Source organism: Acanthopagrus latus, chromosome 11, assembly GCF_904848185.1.
Source record: "Acanthopagrus latus isolate v.2019 chromosome 11, fAcaLat1.1, whole genome shotgun sequence".
NCBI classification, from domain to species: domain Eukaryota; kingdom Metazoa; phylum Chordata; class Actinopteri; order Spariformes; family Sparidae; genus Acanthopagrus; species Acanthopagrus latus.
Genome location: NC_051049.1, coordinates 12,666,483 through 12,693,742, shown reverse-complemented (window position 1 = coordinate 12,693,742; position 27,260 = coordinate 12,666,483). Strand labels below are relative to the sequence as shown.

Genomic DNA, 27,260 nt, shown 5'->3' with positions numbered 1-27,260 from the left:
ATGAAACAGACATTTCTTCAACTGTCTCTTAGAGTCACAGTATTTTCATTTCTTGCTTTTTTTTCCAGAAATGAACCACTGAGTAACCTGACATCTTTTGCTTTGTTTTCTAAACAGTATCTGTACCAGATAATAAGTGACAGTTTTGTTCTGGCGGCGTCCAGTATTTGTTCAGTGGACAACCTGTGACCGACCGGTCGGGTGAGCCATGCTGCAGTGGAAGCACTTCACTTTTACAGGCATAGTAGGACACAATCCGCATGTGATCTCCTGAAGGCGGGTCCTCTTGAAACAGTCGTGGTTTTCATTTTTTGACAGTTTTCTTGGCTCAAACTGTGGATTCTGGTAGGTTTGTTAGCTTGACAGCTGCATGCTGAGGAGTTTTTGACGGATGGGGGACAGTTCTGTCGATCCTGGTCAGCAAAAGGCAGAGAAAGTACAAGAAGATGTCAGATGCCTCACTCTCCTCCTTAGCAGAATGGTTCATGGAAAGAAAGTATCAGTGGTGTCCTTTGTTCCTGATAAATATCCATCTGGGATAAATGTTTTCCATATTTATGTGTCTGTGGCTTTTGCATGGGAACACAAAAAACACCTGTGAAAAATAGAAGACAGTCGTTATGATGCTTCCAGTTACAGTAGTTAATCGAGTTTATAGAGTATATTTTCTCTAAAACCTGCATTTTTTATCGGACTTCAACCAATCAAACTCTTCTTAACATACAGTGTTTCATAGGAACTTAATCCACTGCCTCCCTGACATCTTCTATTCAAACATTACATCATTACAAGTATCCCTTACACAGGTTGTATACTGCATGCTTACCGTCCCATGCAGGGCCAGATGGCTCACTGTTTCCTCCTGACCACCTGTTTGAGGTGCAGCTCACTCTCTGCTGCCACAATAGGCAGCTCGTTCTTCAGGTGGTATGAGATGAGGTGGCTTATGCTCTCAAATAACATGTCTTTGGTTCGGACCTGGATGGAGGACAGCAAAGATACTAAAAAAATAAAACATACTCTGCAAAGAAGCTACAATAATTCTGACTATTTTCCTCCATTAACTTGAGGACTCAGACTCACCACTCCCTCTGGGTCCACCAGCAGTAGGTGTTTGGGCAGGCCACAGTGCATGCCGGTCAGCACATACTGTCCCGGGTTGGTGGTGCTCTCCCTCACCAGGAAATCTCCGTCCCGGACCAGGAGTCTCTCTGCGTCCCGTCTACTCATACGGCTGTGGTACCACGGCTCCCGGCGGAGCTGCTCTTCATTTGGAGCCACAGGGGCTCGACGGCGTGGAGGGCTAGGCCACTGGTCCTCCAGGACGTGGACGCCTCCGGCTGCAGCAGACACGCCGGACCCGACAGTTCCGCCACAGGCCTCGTGGAGCTTCAGGGCGTCCTCAAAGGGCCCTACAGAGACAGATTTCACAAATACAAGTGTGGTCATTAGACCACAATATTTTCAAATACAAAAAGTGAGTTTATCTTTAGTATAGCAGTCAGAATGTGTCCCTCTAACTCTCAAGACTTACTCATGTCAAAGAGGTCCTTCTTGGGACTGTCGGGTGCCCTGGCCCCTCTGTATCCTTCAGGACCCCAGGAATTCAGATTCTCCAAGTTCTGGGTGTTGACGTACTGATGCTCCTCGTAATCTTTGTTGCCTGGTGGCTGACCGTCTGCACACAGGTAACCATCTGATGTCAGACCTGAGGAAAACCAAGAGTTCTCAACACACATACATTTACATATCTATATTTCCTTCATGTGCATGAGCTTTAAGTTAAGCTTAAGTTTATTCTTAAGACATCTTAACATGTTCTTTGTGTGTGTGAAATTTCTCTTGGTTTCTTATTTTCTGTCGCCCTCTAGTGGTCATAACTTTAAATATTGACATAATTTTGACAACACAGTAATGGTGGGGTTTATTTCCATTAATAAGCTACAATTATGATGTCAAATACAATAAATATAAAGTGGATGTGAAATGCTGATAATGCTCCATAATTGAAGACGGCATACAGCCACTAATTAGAAGACAGCTCCATAGTAACAGCACACCTCTTCTACCACTGGATGACACACTAACCTGAATAAAAGATGATTTAGAGAGTTTGGTACATTTAGTGGATGATAAATGAAGCCTGGTTATCTATATTCTAACTTCGTTACAACAGTATTTCTATGCCAATACAGTCAAAGTGGTGAATATTTTTTTATTTTTTAAAAGATTAAAAGGCTAAATAAATTGTTAATATTGTTTTTTAATGTTACTGAAATCAAATCAAGGATCTCTCCTGAGACGAGGACCATTACAGAAACCTGTGGAAATAAATCCTCTTTGTATCTTAAAAAGAGGGCGGTGGTCTGCACTGCATTCCTCCGCAAATTTAATAAAAATAGTCTGTGAAGATTAACTATCCTAATAATATGAATGGAATGCAGAGAATCCTGAGGACACTCCAAACCTCCCTCCTATTGCATCTCGAGCCAAGTCTTTTATCTGGAAGGCCGTCCTGATTCAAAAGTTCCCTGGGAATCTTAAGTATTTCTGGGTGATCTTGAGTGGGGTGCAAACAATGTGCCAGAAGGCGAGTAAGCATCATTCAGGGCACAAAGTGAGGTGACGACTGGACTTGAACCCCATTTAAAAGACAGAATATAGACTCACCCTTCAAGTCCATCCAGAAAACATCCAGTTTATCCTCCATTAAACCCTTTTGTTTGCTAAACACTTAAGCTCTGTATCAACTAAGGCGATAAATCCTCTCTCTAACACTGTTCCAGATGTTATACTTGTGTACCACCACAGGGTGTCTCACCTGAGCTGGCTGTGGTCTCAGTGTCCCAGTGAAGTTCATAGCACAGCTGGCCAGGAGGATAAAATGCCTGATCCCTCCTAGCAGGAGACCCCATCTGCAAACCCGCAGACAGAGCAGAAGAACACATCCTAAACACAACTGTATCTTCATACCTGAATGGATGACTCTCTTGTGTCTTGTCCCAACATAATGCAGTTTTGAAGCACTCTATTTGAAACATAAGCTACAACGCGTCACCATATGTAGAAAACAAGCTGCAGGGAGAGAGTGATGATTTCTCTCACCCAGTAAAGCACCAGAGGGGCTCAGGGCTCTTTATCTAATCTCATCTATCTTTGGCAATTATGGTGCAGGCACATCAGGAGGACAGTTATGGAGTATATTTTCATGCCCCTGGTATGTAATTACAGGTAAACAACACGGGGATGGAGCAGAAAAACACATCAGTCACTGGTTTATGAGGGAGGTGTGGCCGCCATTTTCAGGTAAAGGTTAGTCGTGCATTACTTGATAATGACCAGATGTAGATTTGATTACATCTGTGATAATGTCAGATGGTAATGTAGCATCTCACGCTCACACTGTTGGCAGCAATGGCAGGCCAAGACTACAACACAAGGGCGTAGCTGCCAGTAGCTAGTGGTTCGGGGACCACGAGACTGTTGGTGTTTACATCGATAGCACAGGAGCTTTGGACCAGGAGGGGCCGCAGCTGGCTGGTTAGCATGCATCAGTTGTTTCTGTATGTTTTTAACTAGAATTCTTACAAACAGCCACTTTGATATATTTGTGAAACTACCATCAATCATCCCTACAACAGTCTCACAATATCGATAACAAGGCGCTTGGTCAAAAATATCCAGATTTTTTTTTTTTTTACTTATCACCCAGCCCTTCCATAAACTACTGGTTAACTTAAGCACTTCATAATTGTTTAATGTTTTTATCAAAAATATATAAAGTATATATTTCCATAAAACTACTAAATATCAGCTGTCCACTGTATCCTTCTTGAAATCTACACCAGTGCTACCACAACTATTTCCACGACCTGACCTTTCCAACCAAAGTCACGCCCGTAGACTCACCTGTGCTGCCGTCTTGCTCTGTGGTTGGGTGTGAATGTGACCCAGCATGGCTCCACTCGACCTCAGCCTGGAGTCCACCACTCCCCCGATGGGAGGCTCCTTCCCCGGGATGCTGTTGTAGTAATTGTGGTCCGAGAAGTCCTCCTCCTCCCCCCACATTGGCTCTTCTGTCCTGACAGACCTGGAGATCAACACAGGTGTATACCATGAGTGAAAGGATGTATTTTTATGCCAGGTCCACAACTTCAACTGCATGTCTAAATATACACATAATCAATCCCACGACTTTTGTAATCTAAACATTAATTATGCTTCTAATTATGTTTTCATCATTACTTTTTGTAGTGATATTAATAGTGACCCTGATGATCTGGGTTCTCAAATGGATTCAGTCTGATCAAATGACATCTCCACTTCCGCAAGTGATCTATATAAATCTGCTGGAGGTTTCTATAGATCCTCAGAGCTGCTGGCAGCAGGAAATCGTTCATTTGCAGCCAGAATAGAAAACAGTCTGAGGTTCCTCCTGCGTCTTGCAGTGGCGTTCAGTGCAACACCTGAGGTTTGGTCGAAGGGGCTGAGAAGATCTTTGAGGATTGATTTTATAAGATGGATTCTGAGGTAATACAAGAACAAACTATCATGTCTCTCTGTGATAAATAACAAAGGAATCTGAGCGTCGTCCAGTAGATCAGGTTTTTGAGGTGGAGAATGTAACTTAGATGCCCGGTCAGTGTTTGTGTCCAAGTATGACTGATACAGAAAACCACTGCCTCCTTCTCTTCCTCTGGGTGTCAGTCATCCCAAAATAGCATTTGATTCTTCCCTAAAGTTTGCTGCAAGTGTCAACAAGTTCAAATGATAAGTTCAAAGAAAAATGAAAGTTCAGTTTTCATCTACTCACCCAGATTTTGTTGAAAGTCGGGCGAAGTTTTGTTGTCCACAAAACATTTCTGGAGCTTTATATTAAAACTGACTTACAGCATTTTCCTAAAAAAGCTGAAGTAGATGGGGACTCTACTCAGCTTGTGCGATGTAGTCCAAAATCCAAGCCTCTAGAAGCCCTGAGTTCTCAAATTGATTTGAAAGGTCAATATTACCACCATGAAGCGTGGTTCAGCTGGTACCCCCTCCCCCCTTCAGACATGGTGTGCAGCTACACTGCAGCTACATTGAAGATTTTTTGTTTAAACTAGGGCATAATTAACCTCACTTCAAATAAATTTGGGACCTCGGGGCTTCTAGAGACTTGAATTACTCCAGATGAGTTGAATGGAGCTGTTTTAAACTCCCCATCTACTTCAGTTGTTTAGGAGACTGCTGCAACACTGTTTTGCTGTGAAGCTCCATAAATGTTTTGTTGGCTACAAAAATTCACCCGACTTTCCATTGATCTGATTGAAATTAAATTTTGGGGTCAACTGTTCCTCTAAAGATTTATCTACTGTACAGGTCGTGTTGATTTTATATTCTACAAGTAGTGTAAAATTAATTTTTGGTATTATGATGAAGTGAGATGGACATACGCTGCAAATCAATGACGAGGCAGGATGTCACACATAAGGATGACGGTGGCAAAAACTCTTGGCACGTTACCTCTCTACGGACGCCATGGTTTTGGGTGGACTGTGCAGGTACTGTTTGAACTGCAGCTCGAAGGCCTGGCCGATGGTGCTGATGACACCCTGGGCTAAACCATCTGCACACTCCAGGATGTGACACGCTGGAGGGGACAAAAACAAAAGAAGACGTTTTTTGCAGCTGCCACATACTCTCTGGTTTGTATAAATTCCACTATATTTTATCGGAAGTTTCCAAAACACTGTTTTTTATTATTTTTTTTTATTGGGATTGTATCCTTAAAAATATTATTAATTTTAACTCATGAAACGAGAAATACGTCATATTAAGTTCTACTCTCACATCAGGAATAACTTGTTTGGAGAATGATTTTGTTTCTAAATGGACAATATGCTACAATGTTATAAAAGCAGAAACACGGGGCATACCTCTCTGATTCACTGGGTCCTTGGCCACATACGCAACATAATCAGGCGTGTCCTGCAGCAGACAGGAGGAAACATTCAATTAGAGCAGATGGATTAGACCTATGTAACTGAATTAAAGCTCCCATTGATTCTTTGGTCACGAGATAGGAAACCAGAAGAATGGAGTCTAGTCAGATATGTGCAGTCTGCCAAAATGTCCATTTCAACAACAACAACAACAACATAAAGGAGAGGGGGCAGTTTAACGCTGCACTCACTGTGTCTCCCCCAGAGGCGAACGAGATGGACTGCATGGGATGGTGCGCAATCACCTGAAGGAGACAAGTGGAGAAAACAGAGGCGGAGGTTTGACATTACTACACTGTAAACATACTGTTTATGATCAAGTGAAAGTACAAAATTATTAGCATCAAATTATAGTTAAAGGGCCCATTTCACAATCACTTATTATGCAAAGTGGCTCTTTAAGACTAAGTCACTTATTCATGATTATGATTAGTGATGCCTTAATGTGAGTACAACTTTAATGTAGCAGCTTTTAAAGGTGAGGCTAATTTTAATGACTTTATACGCAGTTAGTTAGCTTACCCTATAACAATACATCATCATTTATTAGCTGATTTATCCTCTGTATTATTAATCTGAAAAGTAACTAAAGTTATCAAATGAATGTAGTAAAGTTAAAAGTACATTACTTGCACTTGAATAGTTTGTATTGGAGTAGAAGTTTAAAGAAGCATAAAATAGAATCAATCAAGTAAAAATGAGGTAAACAAATTACCCTCCACCGCTGCTTTTGTTTTTCATCATCAGATCATGTGCGTATAGACCACAAAGTTTCAACATTTCACTTCAACACTTCAGTAGTAGCAGTTGAAGTTTACTATTACCGCACAATAATTATTATTTTTCACATTTTGGAAAACACCTCCAAAAATCATTCACTTTGAAATTCTTTTCTATTACTCAAAAGTAAGAAATTGCCTTTTAGTATCCTTTCATATATGATTTAGCAGTCAAATGACACCGCATGCAATATGTATTAAGGATTCATGATCAAAGGAGAAATTAAATGACACACATCACACATATTACATGTTATCACATATTATCATAACCAAAGTTGAATAATTCAATTAACTCATATAACATGCAACAATGATGTTCATCACATGTTAAAGACTTTTCAATGTGTTTGAGGTCAGGGTGGAACCTTCTTCGCATCAGTGTTAGACAGTAACATCTAATTTAAGACAATGTTGCCAAATTATCGGTCCGATCCTTGAACAGGTGAATTTGGTGGTTTAGCATCATACCTGTCGTGTAGTGGGGATTAGCAGACTGAGGCCATCTATGGAAATATTGACTGCGATACTCATGCCTGCAAATCGCAAGTTACTCTTCCCCATGACAGACTGGAGAGCTTTGTTCAGGGCCTTTGTGAAGGAGAGACGAAAAGAATACAGTGGAAATACAATCACTTACATTTTCCTCCACTGAAAGAAACATGTAATTCCTCAAAAACGTATCACTTATCATATCCTGTAATTCAGGGAGAATCACACGAGGTGTCATGTGTACCAAAGTCAGTTTCATAGACAGTCTTGAGTTTTATTAAATCACTGTGCAACAATTTCATGTTATTCTTCAGCAGGAAAAAAATATATATATTGCATTTGATTATAAGTATAGTGAAACATGCACAGTAGGATTAAATTCTACTCTTAACCTTTTTCCTCCATGCTCCCTTTCCGCCTGGCACAGCCTCACACAGCCTGTTGATGGCTTCCCTAATTGGGGGAATGAACAGAGGTCAAAGGTCAGACTGTAGCGGGACACACTGGCCACTGATCAAATGGCTACAGGGACACATGTATAATCGAACATTCACACTGATTCCTGTTAACTGTGCGTCTGAATACTAACGAGCCAGTGGCAACGATCTGAGGAGATCAACTGAGACATGGGGTTTCACACGTTGAGCCTGTGTTTTAAAAAACTGCTGCATCACAATGATGGAAAAAGCTGAGGTTAAACATGAACAGAAGGTCTGTGATCCCTCCCCTCAGGCTGAGGTTAAAGGCCACAGACCCATTACAGTTCAAAGGTCAAGAAAAGGTTTCCAGAAGGTTTGTTGGTTTGTAAAAACGCTTTACCACTGTTGTTCACTGAGCTCACAAAGAAAGCATCAGCCATCATCAAGAGTGTTTATCAGACTCATATTTAAGTCCCTGTTGGATCTTAATTGAACCAAAATAAAGTGTGTAGCATCTGCGTAGGGCCACACAACCTTCTGCTTCTTTACAGCACCATTATTCACCTTTATTTTCCACAGTGTGATTCTCTTTGCAGATTTGTTACCACTTTGCAGTGAAGCTGCCATAACTCCTGGGAATGGCTGCCTAATGGGTGTTTAAAGCTTCTGTCCCCTGTGTGGGTGTGTGGATGTGTGTGGGCGGGAGTGAGGCATAATGTGGATTTGAGGCTCGTGCTATCTCTGCCAGGGGACAGCGGGGACAGCAGTCAAGAACCCAGCTGCCCCTATCAAGTGGCTCGTAAATATTTAAAAAGCCGCGTCCCGGGCCCCGTCTCGAGTAAAGGTCTTCTCAGGGATTTTTGAAAAAAACACCACGATGTTGGAATGACTCACGCTGATGAGAGGGCAGAGGGGGGAGGAGGAGGGAGGAGAAGGAGGAGAGAGATGGGCTGTTGTTGTTGTTGTTTTTGTCTGCAGCCCAGGCATCTTCCCTGCTATAAAATGCCAGGCCTCATTATCGGCAGTGTTGCTGTTTAACACGGTGACACATAAGGTGCTGCTGGGTGAACGCACAGTCTTCAACTCCAGCAGCTGAAGTGCATTTTTGAAATTCTGACACACATTGAGTGTATTTTTGTGCTTTTTCCAGGACTAAACGTCAGCGAGCTGTGAAAAAGTGAAGAAAAGAAAAGAAAAGAAAAGAAAGCCCAGCTTTGGATGCATAATGAAGGCTGTGACTTTAAAGGCACACTCTGTAGTTTTGGGGTAGAAAACTGATCTTCATTGACTGATTTTATACGCCTCAACAAAATTCATGACCTCTCTTAGTTTTTAGTTTTACAAACTGATGGACAACCTGGATTCTTACCATTTGACTAATATTTGGTGGACCCCGCCACCTTATTAGCTTCAAAAAGTGTTCTGGACCTTATTTTCCTCAGAGAACATGCAGCTTCTTTATTCGGTTATGGGAAAAAAGAGTTTGTGTTTTTACCTCATTGATATTGTAAATATTCAAATTCTGAGTTTGAATTTCTTCTCCAAAACTACAAAGTGCCCCTTTAAAATACTGTTTGTTTGCTAGATTTGATTAAGACAGTGAATCATTGATTTTTTTTTTAGTCTTGTGGGACAGATGGCTGGTACCATGTTCCCCAAGGAATCAGGCACCCAGGCTTTATGTCATCATCTGGAAAGTCTGTAATTGAAATACTGCCTTATACATGCTGTGGTGAACATAAACTAAGGGCAAGCACAATGAAAACTAAACATAAAGTCAAAACTGCAAGGGCACAAAAACAGAACACATTTACCATCAGTGCACTAGAATGTAATGATGTCATACTACAGCTTACTCTTCATACAGTTTCTCCCTTTGCTAATGTTTTTGTTTTGATCTCTCCTCCTCCTCCTCCACCTCCTCCTCCTCCTCAAGAAGTTACAACCGCCGACATTATCAAGCAGGGCGCGTTCATGGGGACCACTGCAGCTTTCCACGGTCATTAGCAAGCATCATCAATAATAGATCTCCCTCTCTATCACTCCATCTCTGCTGCCTCCTCCTCCCCCTGCACTTAAGCCTTGGACGCACGGCGGGCTCCGATTACCGCCGATCGATCGCAGAGGAGAGAGAGGAGGATGAGAGACCGAGAGGATGGAGCAGGGGGGAGTGCGGCTCTCTCGTGAGGCCGAGGATCGTGAAGAACCCTGCTTTTATGACAATAACATCACATGTGGGGCATGAAAACACGCCGGCAGAAACATATTTAGACCCCTGAGGTTTTATACATGAACCTGCAGCCCCTGTGCCACTGAGCACATATACAGTTTGTTTGTCTCCTCTCTGGGACAAACACCACATTGATTCACATTTTTTATACTTGCACTGCAGTTGACTGAGCTGGGTTTGATGTAATGAACAACTCGAAATTCAAAATTGTGTTGATGTCGATGAAACATGCCACAGGTGCGAATTTTTGTCATTCACCAACTCTAATTGACATGATGATAGGAAAATGACAGTCTCACAGTCCAGCACTGACACACCACTGTTAGTAATTTGATATCACAGTGGTTGATACTTCAGTAAATCCTATACATCTTGGATCAAATCCTCCTGACTCATCACTACCAATTGAGATGGTCACCGGCTTACCTCGTCACCTGAGTCCGCGTGTTAAAGTCCAGGGAGCGCATCGACTTCAGTACTTCAATGCAGCCCATGTACTGCAAAAAGACAAACCAGTTTTAAAATGTGACAGATTTTGGTGTAGATTAGAAGTTACTTTCAATATGACTTTAATTCAGTAGTGACAATTTTTCAGTTGTGCAATTTTTATTCAAAAAATGAAAAATTAGTTATCTTAAAGATGTAGGATCACAAGAAAAGTCAACGCTGCAAAAAGATTACCCCGCTTCCCGTGAACACTAATTTGCACAGTATGTATGTGTGTATGTTTTAATACATGAATGGCTCCCAAGAGATATAAAAATACATAGGGGCCTTTCTTCACCTACACGGAGAAGATCATCTGCCCTGATATCCCCAATTAAGATCCCATTGAATCATGTTATTGTTTTTACTTATCTCTGTATTTTTTCCTCTTCTTTATTCTGTCCTGAGAGTTGAGGTTATCGTGCTTACTGTGAGATATGAAATACTACCAAGCTGACTGCTCCTGTATTTGCTAGGTATGTTGATGTTTTGTTTTGTTTTTCACTATACTACTACCACGTGATACTGTTACTCACAAGTGCTAGCAATTTGGCAAAAATCTTAAGACAAACAAAAGAGTATTCATGTAATGATCAATTGGTATGCATGACTATTTCTATCAGCACATCCAGATCTAACTCAAATCCTCATATAGGCCATTAAAGTGTACTCCAGCCGGTAGCAGCCAGCTGAGAAGCTTCCTGATGGCTGTCAGGTTGAGGTGCTAATGGCACCTTGACTAGATTAGCGGCACTAAAAGCTCCAAATCATGGACAAAAGGCAGCGTCTTGGGCCTCAGGGGGATGATGAGGGTGTGAGCGTGTTTGTGGATACAATCAGTGTGTGTGAGGATGTTGTGTATGTATCTGCATCAAGACTGTGAGGTTTAAATCTCTACATTTCTGTTATATCTATACACTAAGATGCAGGGCTGTATTCAAAACATTCATCCAGCATGTGAGTGAATTTTCAAAGATTTTAGAATCATGTGAAATTAGTTTTCACATTTTTGGGGATATCTCAAAAAAGCAACCTTGATTAAATGTCTACTGCCTTGGTATAACGTAACGTTTGAAATTGTAAGTGACTGATATTGCTGTTTTTCACCTGTTTAAAGAAATTCCAGGTCCATAACTTTATTCGCCTTCTGTCTGGAATGTTCTCTTTTAGCTCCTGTCTCTTTAAGGCCCCACCTCCTGAATGCCCAGTCTGCTCTGGATGGTCAGCGCACACAAGCCTGAGCCAGCACCGCTCGCCGTGTCTCTGGTCGGCTCTACTATGTTTCTGCTTCCATTTAGCTTCTCTTCTACCGCAAATGAAAGCCATACATCCCCAAATGTGTGACATGGTGACACAGTGTGATGTCACAAAGTCACAGAATTACAGGCAAGACTACTGAGGAGGCGTTTCAGGTGCTTTCAGGTGTTTTTCTGTGGGAGAGAGGAGCTTCTGTTGGTGCAGAATTTGGGCCTTTTAACTTTCAAGACCTTTTACATGCACAAGCACCTATAAAAATACTCTGAAGGAAAGGAGGAAGGGTTCCCTTTAAATCTCATACAAAATTTAGTGAGGTAAAAGGCTTCAACAAATATGTGTGTTTCTGATTTATGGACTCTGTGGGAAACTAATTTGCCACATAATTTACATCCTTTGGCTCAGTCATATTTAGTGCAGTTTCCAGGATTATCAGTAACTGCCACAAACAGCAGACGGACAACCAAGAAGAGAGAGAGAGAGAGAGAGACAGAGAGACAGAGAGAGAGAGAGAGAGAGAGCAACCTTTGAGCCTTGGAGCTTAATGAGCCTTCTAACCAGATTTGGAGATGGGGGGAAGTCTTCCATCAGGAAAATTGTCTCTCTCTTTTTTCTTCCCCTCTCTCTGCCAATGCCCCCATTGTCACACACTCATCTGCTAATACAACGCATCCCCTCTTCTATCACCCAATCTGCACTCCTATCCTTTTGGCTGAGTCTCCAGCACGCTCTTCCAAGGATTACAGGGACATTGGCTTTCCAAGAAGCAGTCCTCAGAAATGTAATAACACTGCCGCTCAAACTTTGTTGCATCTTGGCTGCCTTCTCTGAGATATATGACAGCTTGTTTTATTGTTTATCAATGCAGAAAATGTCCTAAACCAAGTTTGTTAGCTAATATTCTCTCATTTTGCCAGGCAAGGTCAGGGATGCCTGGCATGCCTGTTGTGTAAGGATGGATGGGCAGACACTGACAACTGAGTGTTGCAAAACCCCATCAACGACATACAGCCTTGTCTTGTTTGTTTGCGAGACGTAACGCCAAGGTGCATTTTTCATGTGGTGGACAGTAAAGTTACTTCTAATTTCATACTGTTGTGCACTGCTCATGGTAGATTTCAGACCACACAATGGACTCACTGCGCCGTGAGAAGACCTTTCTGGAAACTGCACCAACAGCAGCTAAAAGCTACATTACAGACGTTCAGGTTTTTAAAGACATTATAAAATGATAGCAGTGTGCGGCTGCTTCGGCAGCAGCAGGGCTTTATTTGATGGCTGCTGCAATGTCCTGGCTGTCAAGGATGGCAGATGTTGGCCAGACACAGAGTCTGACTGAGAGAAAGTGTAAAGGTGGGAACCGACACGAAGAATCATATTTGTGTCTTCCAGCAGAGGAGGGACTGCGTGTGACTGAGAGACGGGGGAGGCACTGATACAGAAATAGAGGGAGAAAGGGAGCTGTGCACTGTGGTCGCTATGCTGATTAAAAATGGCACAGCACAGCAGAAATCTACTGTCGCTTTGACTCTAATACATGCGCTCCTCCCTTGCATAGATTCACCATTGGATTGCATGTGTGGTGCCGCTCTAGCTGTCGGGGAATGTGTCTCTAACATTGGCTCGCATCTAAAATGATTGCAATGCACCTCCAGATGAGCTGTTAAAAGCTCAATTTACCGAGATATCAATCAAATATCAGAGCAGCACTTATTATGTTATGTATCTGGGAAAGCCCTGCATGGTGATGAGAGCTCATTATCACCGGACCCCTCCCATACCGTTCTCTACGGCATCACATGATGCAAATGACTGTGATTAACTGTAATTGAATATAGAAATGAATGGTGCCTGTATAATACCATTAGAACGTGTGCTCGGGCCCCAGACGGAGCTAATCAAGAGCCATATCATTAGTTTCTGGAGGAGAAGGAGGAAGAGGAGGAGGAGGAAGGGGGAGAGCAGTGCAAGAGGGGCGGAGGTGAACAGGCGTGGAGGGGAGATCATTGACATTGACGTCAAGCAGTCTGCTCGGGATGGTAACCCTTTGTGAAAAAACAAATCATAAGCACGGTTCTGAGTTAGAGAGGGGGGGACACAACTTAGTTTTTAAAAATTTTTGACCATTGTTGTCTCCCTCTGTGCCATCCACTTTCTTTTTGTCCTCTAATTTTATTCTGAATAACAATCACACAAAGCGTTTTTTGCACTCGTTGTCATTAAAATGCACTATGACGACACTGGCTATGATAAAGATTGGGATGGACTCTGCCGAAGGGTTGTAAATCACACCTAACAGGCGGAATCATTGCCTCGAGTGAATGTAAACAATCCTGAACCCTCACAAAGAACACCACTCCCACAAGCTCACAATGGGAGCTGACATGCAAACATGTACTATAAATACAGATGGGTGTTGTTCTTAAGTATAGTACATGTTGCAAACAGTGCAGCGAAAGTAAATAATGATCCCGACTCCAGCCTGCGTACATAATTCCATGCTCTATCTTTCTCCACCCTGACGCCTGTGTGTGTGCTATCCTGACGCAGTCTCCCGGCAGCCACACCAAGCCATCTATCTGGATCAAATTATGTATTCCCCGAGCCTGCGCCACATGAGCTGCATAACAAACTGCCTGGCACTGTGGTGTCCTTTTGTTTCCCACCCAGAGAGAGAGCAACCTTTAAATGGGATCATTAGTATCATGTGGTTCACCGAGTCCTGTGAGGAGTTAATTAATATCTGGGCGCCAGAGAAATAAAAGTTATTTCAAAACAAACCCTGATTTAAGAGGATGCGCCTTAACAATGTATGCAACAACAAGAAAAAAGTTGCCACTGACTCACCCTGACTATATAAGAGGCCCCTGGTCCTGCAATCTTCTTGTCAGGGTGCAGCCAGCCTTGAGAGGGTTTGTGGATGAAGCTACCCTTCTGGGAGAAGTCCTCTCCACCCAGCCACATGCCTTCGACCCTCGTCCTGCGGTTCATTCCGGACCTGGAGCTGCTGGAACCTCCAGGGCTCGCCATGGCCTCTGTGGCCCCAAAGACGTGGCCCCCTTGACTGGCAGAGTGTGCCGCTGCAACTGCTCTCTGCCCTCGGATGGCCTGCAGGGAACATGGGGTGACGCAAACAGGGTCACAGGAGTTAAGTACCGCTGCGAGACTGGCCACCGGGCCACTAGCTGAAGTCACACTGGTCGCCCTCTGTGAAGACGAAGAAAGAGAGACAGAGGCCTGGGAGGGAGCCGCCGCTGCCTTGCCTGAGTCCTTGCTAGAGCTAGAGCTGGAGCTGGAGTTGGAGGGGCTCCGGCTGAGCAGGGAGTTAGAAAACTTCCACTGGGGCATCTTAGGGATGAGCATGCAGAAGGTAGTGGTGGCATCCTGTTCCCCATCCAGGCAAGGGGAGTCGGCCAGGGCTGCAGCACCAGCTGCTGAGGATGATCTGTCAGTGGGATCCAGAGGAGGCAGAGGGAGGCTCGGGGTGGAGGAAGGGCCCACCGGTGTGGCCACAACTTTGCCGCTCATGGCTAGGCTCTGCATCAGGTCGTCAGAGGAGGTCACAGACTCGTTGCGAAAGCGGCCATACTTTGGCTTAAGGAGCATGCCCGGAGGAGCCGCCCGAAGCAGGAGCTGAGAGGGGGGATAACTACCAGAGGATGAGGGGGAGGGAAGGGGAAAGGGGGGAGGGGAGGGGGGGGAGGTGTAATGGATGAAGGGGAGAAAACTAAAGGGAAAATCTTCCAGGTGGAGTCCTATATCCTTGCCAAGTGAACGCTGTCTGTCCTCTCCCGGTCACGCACACACACTGTCCCACTCTCATGCCACTCTCCTCGGTGTCTGAGCTGGCCTGCTTCCTCTCACTGCCTTAGGCAGGCTCGCTCGCATGCTCCCAGTCTCTCTCTCTCTCTCTCTCTCTCTCTCTCTCTCTCTCTCTGTATGATGTCATTGGGTCTATTAGCCCTGCCCTGCCTGGCTGCTCTCAGACTCTATTAGCTAAAACACATCTGCCTGAACCACCCTGCTCTCAGACACACACACACACACACACACACACACACACACACACACACACACACACACACACACACACACACACACACACACACACACTCTGCAGAGCACCTCCTTTTCTTCTAAAGGAGGCTCTGCAAATGAATAACTTGTGTCAGTGTACATTATCTTCAGACTAGGTTAGCTGCAGTAATATTACAAATCTTTCAGACTGAACAGTGCTATCAGTGTATACATTAAGACATTAAAAAAACGTGATATTTAGGTTATAGATTAGATTACCTCACTCTGGAAAGATTGGTTTCAGAAATGAAGTGGGGTTGAGATGTTTGCCCAGTTTTTGGTCGCACTATCAGTGTATTTTGTATTTTTAATTTATCACCATATTTTGTATTTGATGTGTCTCTACATTTTGCTAATTTGCAATAAGCATTTGCCATAATTTGTCTCCGTAAATAAATGTTATGTAATGCTCTGTAAAACCATAAATACGCTTTGAGCTTTATAAAGATATTCTTTTAAACAGGGCTCCAGACAATGTTTTCACACTGGTGAACGTCTGGTGAACCTAAAAGTTAGGTGCATCAGCATATGTTTTAGGTGCACCAAATAATAGATTTTCATTGAATTTCTTAAAATGTGATGATTGTGAATATCATGAAAATCCCACAGAACAAGAATCTAACCCTCAAAATTTTCAGGCACATCGGTGTAAACAATAAAAGTGTCTACTTTTGGCTGCATGTGACCCCCCCCCCCCCCTCCCCAGAATGGCATTCAGTAGAGTGCATACCTCCGCCAAGGCCCAGCTGTCCCTTTTAATTTACTTAAGCCTAATCTAATATCAAAATCAATGGCCCTGTATCACTATACATCAATAAACCATCAATAACTGCTACTGATATAGGATCTGCATCAAAATGTATTCAATCACAGATATTTACACAGGATTGTTTTTTCCATCAAGAGCCACACATTACTTCTTCAGAAATTAAAGTAATTGTTGTAACATTCCTTGATCTGTCCCTGTATCTGGATCTGCATCAAAGGTTCATGGGGTTTATTCTAGGCTGGGATCCATCCCTCCATCCAAGTTTGTTTAATCCTGCTCATAAACCAACCAACCAACCAACAAACAAACGGACATGGCTGGAAACATAACCTCCTTGGCAGAGTCAATACAGTAACTAAAACATTGATTCAGAACGCGAGTAAGAGGGCATGAGTGTCATCCAATTAGTTTAAGTGTATCATGTGTGATTTGATGCATGTGTGTGTGTGTGTCGCCCTGACAAAAGACACAAACTTAACAAAGACAACAATGCAGCCACACTCACGAGGGACTATGTGCCTGAAAACATCCACCCTGTCCCATCTGTCTGAATTCTCTTCCTAACTTCCCTCCCATTCGCCTCCCCGGAGAGCAATCAGCCATCTCAGCACGATCCTTTTAGCTCCTCATGCCGTCCTCATCCCCTCCCTCATGCCTTTCCATTCCTCGTTCGAATCCTTTCCCACTCTCATTTCTAATTCACTATTTTCACTTACAATTCTGCACTTGCACAAAGGGAATGTAAGGTATGCATCAGCGGTTGGGATTCTCAGTGTGACGCACAAAGTGGGTTAAGCAGGGATTTGAACTGTGGGACTTTTTATTTTCCCTTTGTGGTGTCCGAATCAGGTGGGAGCGAGTCTAAGATGTTAAAAAAAAAGGAAGCTGATGTCACCTGTGTCTGGAATGATTCGCCATAGGCACAGGAGGTTATTCAGTTTGGGAGAATAAATAAGAGAAAAGGTGACATTAAATGCTAAAAGTACAGGGTGAATAGCAAGCATCTGTGAATGACGTTTGCATTGATTGTGAAATTGCAGTCAGGGTCATCTGTTATGCAAAAAGACAGGGGTAATCTGCTGACTGAGGAACGCCACCTACGCCGACAAGGAACAGGTTCATTATGTTCCCGTCAATCGTTTCAACTCAATAAAGCAAGTCATTACATCTTGTTTGTCCCATAGTCAGTTTGGAGAGTGCTGTAAAATCCTGTGGTCCATCCAACAATATCCAACTCAATAACAGCACAGTAAGGAAAAAACAACACTCATGAAAATAATGTTCAAACTGTGCAGTACCCTGAATGCACTGTTACTAAACCAGGTTATTTAAGAAGCTTACCCTATATGGAGAAAGACAGACTTCGATCACAGGAGCCGTAGTTCCAGCTGAAAAACCTACACAGGCCCAAACAAATGACCATCAGAGAGGCTATCACACCACCGCCACTGACATCCCACCTTCCTCCAAACAGCCAGTCACTTCTTGTTTGTTTGCTCTAACTTGTTTGTACAAGTTACTGATAAACCAGATAGAATCAGTGCATGTTGACAGATGCACGAGAAGCCGAACCCCCTCACTGTGTTCTGTCCGATTTTCTGTCACAAAGCAAATAGCTGATGCACCGATACACCCTGTTATTACCTCATTACCTCAAACCAAACTGATCGATGCAAGAGCCGTCATCTGAAGATGTTTTAAATGCTGATACATCACAAGTTCAGTCAATGACACCATGACTTTCTGTATTTGAGGAGTTAACAGATTCACCTCCTGACTTGGGCAGTTTGCATATACAAGTGGAACATGTCGCGCCACGAATACACCACCGCTCATTAGCAGCCATTACCTTGACGACAGTGATTACAATTAAGAACAACAGCATAGGTTACCGGCAGCACAGAGAGCTCAAACTATACTGTGTGGTTAAAATGTAAGAAAGGGTTTGTTTTCAGTGTACTTACAAATCATTGATCGCGAGGGGTAATGTATTTGTGTCAGGCCTCGGAAGAAAATATCACAGGTGACCGATGGGGGTGCCAGATCACATAAAATTCTAATTTCTACATAATGTTGCTTTAAAGATAAATATATCCTAAGGACTATCTAACAGAAATATAACATAATTATTATATCTAAATGTAAAATGACTTTAATCAAATTTAAAACAGTTATAACTTGTTTACCACCTCAAATCAGCTGTTAAACATAAATAATAAAATATTGCTTTAATAATATCTGCTCTAAGAAGCAATTACAAGTAACGAATACATTCATAACTTAATGTTGTCTTAAATTAGATGAAAGGTGACAACTGTCAAAACAAATGCTACATTTATATATTTATAAATGCTGCATTCTATGAGTTTTCCAGTTATATCTTTTTTTCAGATTTTCCCATTCTCTTGATTGCTTAAAGGGGCCCTATGGGGTTTTGGAAAAGAAATTCAAACTGAGAATGTTCATAGTTTCAATATGAATGAATCAGCCCTGTGTGTGACTTATCCAGGGTGTACCCCGCTGCTTGCCCAGTGTCAGCCGGGATCAGCTCCAGAAAAGGAAAAAAGCGGTTATAGAAAATGGATAATTGGACATGAATGAGGCAATAATACAAACTCAAAATATTACTTCTTGTCAATAAATGATTAAACAAGCTGTTCTCTCACAGGAAAATAAGTTCCCCAAGAATACTGTGTAGTGACACGGTCAAATATAAGCAAAGTAAGTTTGAATTTTGAAATTGTTCTGTCCTGTAAGGTCAGTTTGTTTATTCAGTTTATTCACTCATGAAAACAAAGAGAGTTTGTTTATGTAGTTTGTTTAGGCAGACATAGATATCTTACTCTGCTGAGTAAAATGCCTTACCCAAAACTTCATAGTGCACCCTTAGCTTAGCTATACAATGTATCAGCTCCATGGTCGATATTTTCCGAGCACTGAGTTTTAGTAGTTCATCTCAGCTCCACAGAGTACTTCTTGCACCACTTCTGTTTTGCCTCCTGCAGCCCGGGACGATGGCAGGAGGAGTCGCAAAGGACCGAAGACAATAAAGAGGCGAAGAGCTCTCACTAAGACTCCTTTCGCTTCCCAGAAACGTTTTTCAGAATATATCAGATATCTTCCATTCAGACGTCTAAAACCCATTTGAACTGTATGGCACAAAACTAAAACTTACGATTATAGCTAGAATGCATGTTTCTAATGAACTTACAGGAAAGAACATGACCACTGTGCTTCCTCGTTGAATAGAAGTGTTTTCGCAGCCAAGTGCATCGTCCTCTCAAACATAGACGATCTAATTAGACTATACGTCCACGTGCCGCTGCCTGGACCAATCCGGTGAATGCGGCCAGCCGTTGGGGTTTGAATTATCCTGTGAAAACAGCGGCAGATGACAGCAGCCCGTTGCGCTCTTCAGAAGCTAAGTTCGTGCGCTGCTTAGTTAACATCACCCAAAAAAACAACTTTCTGGGCTTCAGCTTTGCTCACTATCGTCAATTGAAGATGTCGAAAAAGCAGATTTACTATTCCGACAAGTACAACGATGAGGAGTTCGAGTACAGGTATGATAAACGCTCCTGGAGTCCCTGTTTTCAAAAGTCTGGGAACGTTAGCTTAAATTACAGATTGGTTAGGTTAGCTACGTGGCTCATCATAACATCAGCGTCTGTTGTCAACTTCTCTTTAATACAGAGCATTTACGTCAGTTAAAGACAGGACTGAGAAGGTCATTTAGCTTACAAGTATGCTAGAATTTTTAACCGGTGTTAACAGCATTCTAAACAACCCCATGCTAGCCATGCTAACCGCTATACTGACGTTATGGTCAATGTTCAAACCGGTTTGTTTGGCGTTGTACGGGTGACATCCCTGCAGCTGTAGTATTAAAGTCGACTAATTAACCCGTAACGTCAGTTACTCGTTATCATCGCTAACTGACCCCTGACGCTACCTGACTTGTCTTCCTCGATGTTTACTGCTTGACTGTCCTTTTGGTAGACGTGTTTTCTGAGGCCCAACGTCAACGGCTCTATCTTGACAGTTTTCTTATGTATTTATCTTCCCATAGGCATGTCGTGCTTCCCAAGCAGCTGTCTAAGCTGGTGCCCTCCTCCCACCTGATGACGGAAGACGAGTGGAGAGGAATCGGGGTGCAGCAGAGCCAGGGCTGGATCCACTACATGATCCACAAACCAGGTAGGGGACTGTGGACATCAAGGTGCAATACGTAGCTTAGGAAAATAAATTCAAACTCAGACAGGCAGTATTTACAGTATGGTTTCAGAAATATGTATTGGTCGATTTCCATGTCTATAACTGAACAAACATGCTGTCCTTAGAGAGGTAATAAGGTCCCCAGAACAGTGGCCCAATGTAGAAAGGTGGCCACTGTGAAGGGTCCTGCCAATGCAAGTTAAACTGTATAAAGCTGTTTATGTTTTGCTTCTGATTAAATTCCCTTCCCAAAGCTACAAAATGCATTTTCAAGGGCTAGGTTCACTATTTTCCCAAAGTCTTGTCTCAAAACAGTGCTCACAAGCTTTACTGTTTGTTAAAAGAGTTATTGGTACATGTAATCAATCATTCTGTCCATACTGACTAGAATGAAGATCATTTTCTACAGTGTCAACAAGATGGACACAGTCTACAGTCCTTAATCTGTGCAAAAATGCATTGTAATGTATCATGGTTTCAGTATTCTTGTTTAGTCAAATCAAATGGGTACAGGGCAGTTAAATCACGTTGATAATAGCGATGGGACGTCTAACGATTTTATTGTGGCTGGCTGTAAAAAAAACGCTCATAGTAAGTTGATTTTGTTGATTTTTTTTTTTCTTTATTGGGATAATCATGAATTTGAGATAATTGTAAATATCTATACATGACTGTCTAGCTTGCTGATTGGCTCCCTGATTTATTTTTAATTGCCTAAGACAAATGGTAAAGAATGGTGCACACATTAGATCCCCATATAGATGTGAGTAAATACTACAGATTCAAGCTGAAAGTTAACGGAGATGAGGGTACCACTATTTATTTTTTATTCAACCTTGTGACTCACTTACTTATATTAGATTATGGTTGTTTGTTTGTCATACACCAAAAAATGTTATTTCCTCAGACTGCTGAAGCCTCATTTTACCTACATTACCTCAGAATGCATTTTTGCATAGGAAGACACTGTAGTCTGCCATTTTTAGTGCTGCACAACTGATCACAGTATCATTGAAATTGCAGCATGGCCAACTGCAAAAAGCTGCATTTTTTTTTGATAAAGGTAAAACAGCATTACAAAGAAGAGCTGTACAGCTGCAGGGATGTTGTGGCCTTCACATCTTGTTCGAGTCACATCATGAATAATGTTTTTTGTTTTTTTGTTGTTTTTTTTTTTACTGAAAGGAAAAACTGAAATGAGAAAATGATCATTACCACTAATTGTGAATCATATCACAATTGTAATATAAGTGAGAATAATAGCGATATTGTTTTTGCTGTATTGAGCAGCCCAAGCCATTTCCTGCATTGTAGTTTGCCACAAAGGGTTTCACAAACATATGTACATGAAGAAGGGGCATCACTTTCATCACCTGTATGTCAGCCTGTGTGTGCTGTATTCACATGGACATGAAACATATCTTAGCTCCTAGCATGTACCATTAGACTGAGCTGAAAGTTTATATACACATGAATCACAGCTTGTGAATGACACTGTATGGTGTAACTGCTGTACTGTGGATGAGCTGACGCTCTCCTCTTTGCTTCACTCTCCAGAGCCACACATACTGCTTTTCAGAAGACCTCTCCCAAAGGATTAAATGGGAACCATCTGTAAATGCCTGCTATCATCTTTGCTGATTTGTATTGTCTCGGGACCATACATCTCTCCTACAAACATCTCTACATATGTTCTAATGTATTGTGTAGAAAACCTTTAGTTATGTTTTTTTGTCTTTTCAAACTCCCTCAATTTTTAGAGGTAATGAGAGGCAAATTGATTCCACTGTGACTGATGACCTTTCAGACAATAAGAGGGTGAACATTTGCCTGTCAACTGTACATTTTAATGCCTTTTTTAAATGTCTTCGATGCCATTTTGTTGTAATTGATTTATTTACGAAGTGGTTATACAGGCGCAGGGTTTTATTTTTCTCAAACCCATGATTTTCACAAAAAAGCTCTCTGTGTTTGAACATTTGTTGTTCTTTAAACTATATTTGTGTTGTGTACATAATATTATTTCTAGAAATTATACATTTTGAAAGTGAGTCGTGGTTGATTCAACAAGTCCTTTTTGTTTATGAAAGAACAAAATAAAATGTACTTCTTCACATGTCTGCTCATGATTGTTTTTCTCCTAGATAATGTTGTTTTTCAGTGTTCAGTCAGAAACTTGAACAACCAGTGGAGTAACAAACTCTGAGTGTCTGACGCCTAGGGAGTAGGCTGGTGCCCGAGCCTTGTGAGCTGTCACTCTCTCTGGATTATACGTTCCAGGGCCGGGTTTCTTGGTGGCATCTTTGGGTAAGTCGTGGCGTCCCAGCATGGAAAAGGCAGGCTGTCGGGGTAGATAGACACTCGGGTCTGTACTGTTGTATCTGCATGGCCCTGGCGTCTTTGCTAAATCCACAGATGGTCCCCCTGTACTGTAACTGCCTGACATTGTGTAGCTGGCACTGGCCGGCTTGTTTGGGACTTGAGGGCCCATGAGAGGAGGGAGACAATACTTGTTAGGAGCAGGTACTGCGTCGATGCCTCTGTAGTGGGTACGAGAGCTCATTGTGTAGGACGGTGGTCTGCGCTGGAGGTTGCATGGCGGGGCTTTCTCAGGGCTGTATGCACCTGGTCCTGGAGTCTGGAATAGCTCCTCTGGTCAACAGAAAACAGTTGAATAATATATCCCATCAACACCATATGTTAAAGAGTGTGTATGCTTAACAGGGTTCAGGTTGTCGGTTATAACAGCTGACACTGAATCTGTTGAGGTGTCAGCAACAAATGTTTTTGCACGCCAGGGCTGAAACCAACAATAATTTTTCCATAACTAACTAAAGGGGCTGTTCTCAGAGGAAAATAAGGTAGTTCACCCTCTCAAAATAACACTTTTTAAAAATATATATATATTATTAATGAATTGGGACTTACTCTCTGCTTTCATGCGGCCCAGCATTGAATATGCAGGGGTGCCATCCCTTCCAAAACGAGTGACCTTTGCATCAATGTGATACTTAGGCCCTGGACTTGAGTCAACACAATACACTGCAGGGAAAGTAAACATTTCTTATCAATTCAAATAAATAGGCTAGATGAGCATAAGGTGAGATATCTACAGAAATATGAGGTACTGTCTCCCCCTAGTGGCATTATGTATACTAACACCACTTAAGATGTACATAAATGGCTTTAATCCCATATAACAGAATAGGGCTCATCACTGGACCAGGGAAATGTTGCTAAATTGGACCATATTGAAGTGTTTGGTTTGGTTTGGTTGGTCTGTAGCTCTAGAGCCTTGCTATATGATAAATCTAAAGTTATATAAAGAGATGAGGAGCTCACTATTGTCACTCATCCTGCCATGGAAAGAATAGGCAGGGCTTGTTATCTTGGTGAAATCATGGCCCACAAATCCAATGGTGGGAGGAAGCCCATAGCGCCCAGGTCCTGGCCCTAGAGACGGAAAGAAATATCACACATACACACTGTAGCTTATAAAATACAATTACAGAGCACAAACGACTAAGTCATGCACATAAGAGACATTTACACCTAAACTGTATTTAAAATCCTGCAAGCTCCCAGGGGCTACTTCTGAAGCCGTGTGTAATAGAAAAGTCCCTGTGCAAATAAGTGTACTACTGCTGTGTAATTGTGATGTTCACCCTTCAATTGCATGAATTTGGCTGTTAAATCACAGTAATAGTTTTTATTTTTAACATTTTTTATTTTCTCAAACAAGTAAAAACAATCATACCAATATCTTTTATTTTGAGTTATGCACCTGCACACATCCTCAAGTAATTCCAGAAAACCAAAAATACATCTGTCCATTCCAGTGGACACTGTGCGCCAAATAATCTGCCAATTGGCCATTTATTTAGATTAAATCGCCCTGTATTATGATCAGATCTGAAGACCATTTATTATTGCTGTTTAATTAGAATATTCAAGTGTAAATTAAAGTGTAAATCAAGTGAAATCATAATTTCAAATAAAACACAGGAGACAAGGCAGAATATAAACAGGCAGAATATTTTCTTGGTTGCTTGACGTCCACTGTCCTCTCTGTCATTTTGTATTCATGATGCCATTTGTCAAAATGAGAAGGAGATATTAAGACAGTAATGAACAATATGTTTGGGCTCCACCACCTGGTGATTGGGACATGGTACTCTAACTAAAATGGTTAAAAAATGGCTTACAAATATCTGTCCCCACTCATCTGATAAACTCCAGTCTGTATCGTCTGCATTCGTCTCAGATCATCATACTGGTCAGAGATCTTAGATCTGAGAGCTCAGATTGTTTGACTATCATGTATACTGACTCAGAGCGACACATCTAGACACAACCCAGGGCAAAGCATTGCATCAGCATACGAGTGTTCAGTCGAGCAATTGGGAGCATTTTTCGCAGAGAAGAGCAAGTCCTGGCAGGTCTGCATGCTGAGAAGTCCTCCACTCTGCTCACGTCAGTGCTCTCCATTTAAAACAAGACTGTCCAACTGGACATATGTAATGATATTAATGGCTCTGCACAGGATTTTGTAATAATTCATGTTCTGTTGATGAACATACCTCTTTCTCTCCCTGCGATTACTGGGTATTTCTTCTCCATTTGACTCTTCATAGAAGCGATGGAAGCTTCAGGTATACCTCAATGGTAGAAATACAAATGAAGTATTCACACATGTCAGTCACAACGAAAACTTGGCCAAAGAAATAACAATCCTTAAAAAAAAAGACTTTAAAGGCAGCTTCTATTCACAGGTAATTCCCCCTTTCAGTCAGAGCTAAGGGCTGCATACTTGGACGTTCAGTCATCTGATGAACATCAGAGAAGCGCCTCATTCCTTAATCCATATCCATCCCGCTGGTATTTCTTCGTGTACGATCAGAATTGTTTCCCCTGGCTCCGGCGTCACCCACGCCCCGGCAGTTTACAGTGAAAGCCAGAACCCTGGATGATCCAGAATCAATCCCTAATTTCCTCTGAAAAACAATCAGGAAACCTGAGAGGTATAATGCACATCAGAGTGTCAACAGCTGAGCGGACTCTCCACTGGAGGGGGGTTTTGTCTTATCAGCCTGTTCGTCCCTTTTGTCTGTGGTGGCTCGGACAGGTGAATAGCCCTTTCCTGCGCAGGGAGAGGTGGATGTATAGGTGCACTCAGCTGGTACTTAGGAACAATGTCATCACTCCAGTTCACTCTCATGTAATGCTAGCTCCCCCCGCAAACTATGAAACCAAGATCCCCTCCCCTCTCCCTCCTTTCTCCTTTCATTCTCTTTCTGCTCATCGCCGTGTGGAGACGCAATATCACTCTTCAGCCAGGCATGCGGTTGCCACAGAGGCTGCCAGAAGGACACTGTTTTGAGTGCATGCACAATACTGCCTTGAAAGTGCGCACTGTGTTGGAAAGCATTTTCTACACACTCACACACACAGATGCAGCAGGGTCAGATGCAGTGCAGCACCCCCGGAGCAGTTACAGGCAGAGTACTTTCATCTGAAGTGCCAACATACATCCCTCCGGTGTCTCATCTTTAACTTCAGGTCAAACAGATTACCCAGATGCAGTTACAGCAGTTTAGCCCTCTTTGATCTCCGCTAATCCCAGTGATGATTTGTAGTCGGGATTTGAGGGAGTCGTTTAAAAGGGCCCGAGCTGCCGGAGGCCGCAGTAACCGAGAGGGTCGACAAGTGACGTTCGCAGAAAAACAAACATTAAACTTTAACAGGCTCTAACTCTCTCCCGCACTGTTGCTTTGGTAACCCGAATCTGTTGTGAGCAGTTAAACAAACACATACGGCGCACGCTCAAAAAACTCAAGAGGTTGTGTGTACACAACTGACACACACACGCTCATGCTTTGCGTCTCCAACACAGGAGCATGCCAGGGATCAGAGAGTCGGTTATCAAAGCAGAGGGCTCTCTGAAGCAGCAGGGTTGTAATACAGCTCGCTGCTGACAGGAAATTATCTCCAGACTTAACTAGCCTTTCAAAGGAAATGGAGCAACACAGCTTTCATGAACAACTGCACAGCAGCTCCTCTGAAAGTGGAGCAGACAGACGTACTGTGCTGCAGCTGTAGAGATCAAATTGTTCTTAAAAGTTATTTCAAGGTTTCTTTTCCCTGAAGTCGTAGCTGCATGAGCTAAAACAGAGGCAGGAGGGGCAGAAGACATGACTCAAACCCAGGTAACCCACATTTAAGAAGGCCGAATGTGCTTCTTTTTTCTTTCTTTTTCTTTTCTTTGTTTTATATTGTTTCTTGAGAGTTGAAAAGGTCAAAATCTGCACCAGCAGAGGTATTTGCATAAGTTAAAGCATCTCAACTAGTTTGGCAAGTAAGAATTAATTTGGCAAAGCTGCTCTGTTGTTGTGAGCAGTGCTGGCTCAGGCATGCACAAGCTGACCTATCAGAGCAGACTGGGTATTCAGGAGGAGGGGCCTGAAGGAGAGCTGAAACAAGGTGTTTCAGACAGAGGGGGAATACAGAGCTGCAGCACTGGACAGGATGTGGAAACTGACATGGTTTTTAGCACTA

General features: G+C 42.5%; 3 protein-coding genes across 17 annotated transcripts; 1 reads left to right on the top strand and 2 right to left on the bottom strand.

Moving 5' to 3' along the window:
• Positions 1-317: 317 nt before the first annotated feature.
• On the bottom strand, positions 318-20,526 carry shc2 (SHC (Src homology 2 domain containing) transforming protein 2). 11 transcript variants are annotated; one of them, XM_037115395.1, is made up of 15 exons: positions 20,443-20,526; positions 17,832-17,887; positions 14,492-14,752; positions 10,331-10,401; positions 7,648-7,708; positions 7,235-7,354; positions 6,176-6,229; positions 5,919-5,970; positions 5,506-5,632; positions 3,910-4,090; positions 2,822-2,915; positions 1,535-1,708; positions 1,084-1,412; positions 827-978; positions 318-595 (listed from the first exon to the last, which is right to left on the bottom strand). In XM_037115395.1, the coding sequence occupies exons 3-14, from the start codon at positions 14,672-14,674 to the stop codon at positions 850-852; spliced, it is 1,575 nt and encodes a 524-aa protein (XP_036971290.1). In that variant the 5' UTR covers positions 14,675-14,752; positions 17,832-17,887; positions 20,443-20,526; the 3' UTR covers positions 318-595; positions 827-849. The 11 variants fall into 11 exon arrangements, with proteins under 11 accessions (XP_036971290.1, XP_036971284.1, XP_036971283.1 ...); XM_037115389.1 differs by lacking the exon at positions 20,443-20,526 and adding an exon at positions 19,702-19,727 and having other exon boundaries at positions 14,492-15,293; XM_037115388.1 differs by lacking the exon at positions 20,443-20,526 and adding an exon at positions 19,356-19,670 and having other exon boundaries at positions 318-413; positions 14,492-15,277.
• Positions 19,847-22,819, top strand: cks2 (CDC28 protein kinase regulatory subunit 2). The gene is made up of 3 exons (XM_037115405.1): positions 19,847-20,053; positions 20,560-20,687; positions 22,263-22,819. The coding sequence occupies exons 1-3, from the start codon at positions 19,995-19,997 to the stop codon at positions 22,304-22,306; spliced, it is 231 nt and encodes a 76-aa protein (XP_036971300.1). The 5' UTR covers positions 19,847-19,994; the 3' UTR covers positions 22,307-22,819.
• On the bottom strand, positions 22,415-27,209 carry odf3l2b (outer dense fiber of sperm tails 3-like 2b). 5 transcript variants are annotated; one of them, XM_037115400.1, is made up of 6 exons: positions 26,149-27,209; positions 25,516-25,699; positions 25,286-25,363; positions 24,048-24,158; positions 23,634-23,747; positions 22,415-23,357 (listed from the first exon to the last, which is right to left on the bottom strand). In XM_037115400.1, exons 2-6 carry the CDS (start codon positions 25,556-25,558, stop codon positions 22,870-22,872), a joined length of 834 nt encoding a protein of 277 aa, XP_036971295.1. In that variant the 5' UTR covers positions 25,559-25,699; positions 26,149-27,209; the 3' UTR covers positions 22,415-22,869. The 5 variants fall into 5 exon arrangements, with proteins under 5 accessions (XP_036971295.1, XP_036971294.1, XP_036971296.1 ...); XM_037115399.1 differs by having other exon boundaries at positions 25,516-27,209; XM_037115401.1 differs by having other exon boundaries at positions 25,476-27,208.
• Between the last annotated feature and the right edge of the window lie 51 nt (positions 27,210-27,260).

Bases quoted from the DNA above. Each gene is read 5' to 3' on its own strand.
- shc2 (XM_037115388.1), bottom strand. From the start codon at position 19,407: ATGGAGCTGATACATTGTATAGCTAAGCTAAGGGTGCACTATGAAGTT. The intron at 15,278-17,831 runs GTAAGCTTCTTA...CCCCCCTCTCAG, and splicing joins TCTGTCTTTCTCCATATAGG to CTCCTGCTTCGGGCGGCTCC. The intron at 7,355-7,647 runs GTTAAGAGTAGA...TCCTTCACAAAG, and splicing joins AGGGAGCATGGAGGAAAAAG to GCCCTGAACAAAGCTCTCCA.
- odf3l2b (XM_037115399.1), bottom strand. From the start codon at position 25,558: ATGAGGCGCTTCTCTGATGTTCATCAGATGACTGAACGTCCAA. The intron at 25,364-25,515 runs GTATGCAGCCCT...TCTACCATTGAG, and splicing joins TCAGATGACTGAACGTCCAA to GTATACCTGAAGCTTCCATC. The intron at 23,358-23,633 runs GTAAGTCCCAAT...TCTGTTGACCAG, and splicing joins GGGCCGCATGAAAGCAGAGA to AGGAGCTATTCCAGACTCCA.
- cks2 (XM_037115405.1), top strand. From the start codon at position 19,995: ATGTCGAAAAAGCAGATTTACTATTCCGACAAGTACAACGATGAGGAG. The intron at 20,054-20,559 runs GTATGATAAACG...ATCTTCCCATAG, and splicing joins GATGAGGAGTTCGAGTACAG to GCATGTCGTGCTTCCCAAGC. The intron at 20,688-22,262 runs GTAGGGGACTGT...TTCACTCTCCAG, and splicing joins CTACATGATCCACAAACCAG to AGCCACACATACTGCTTTTC.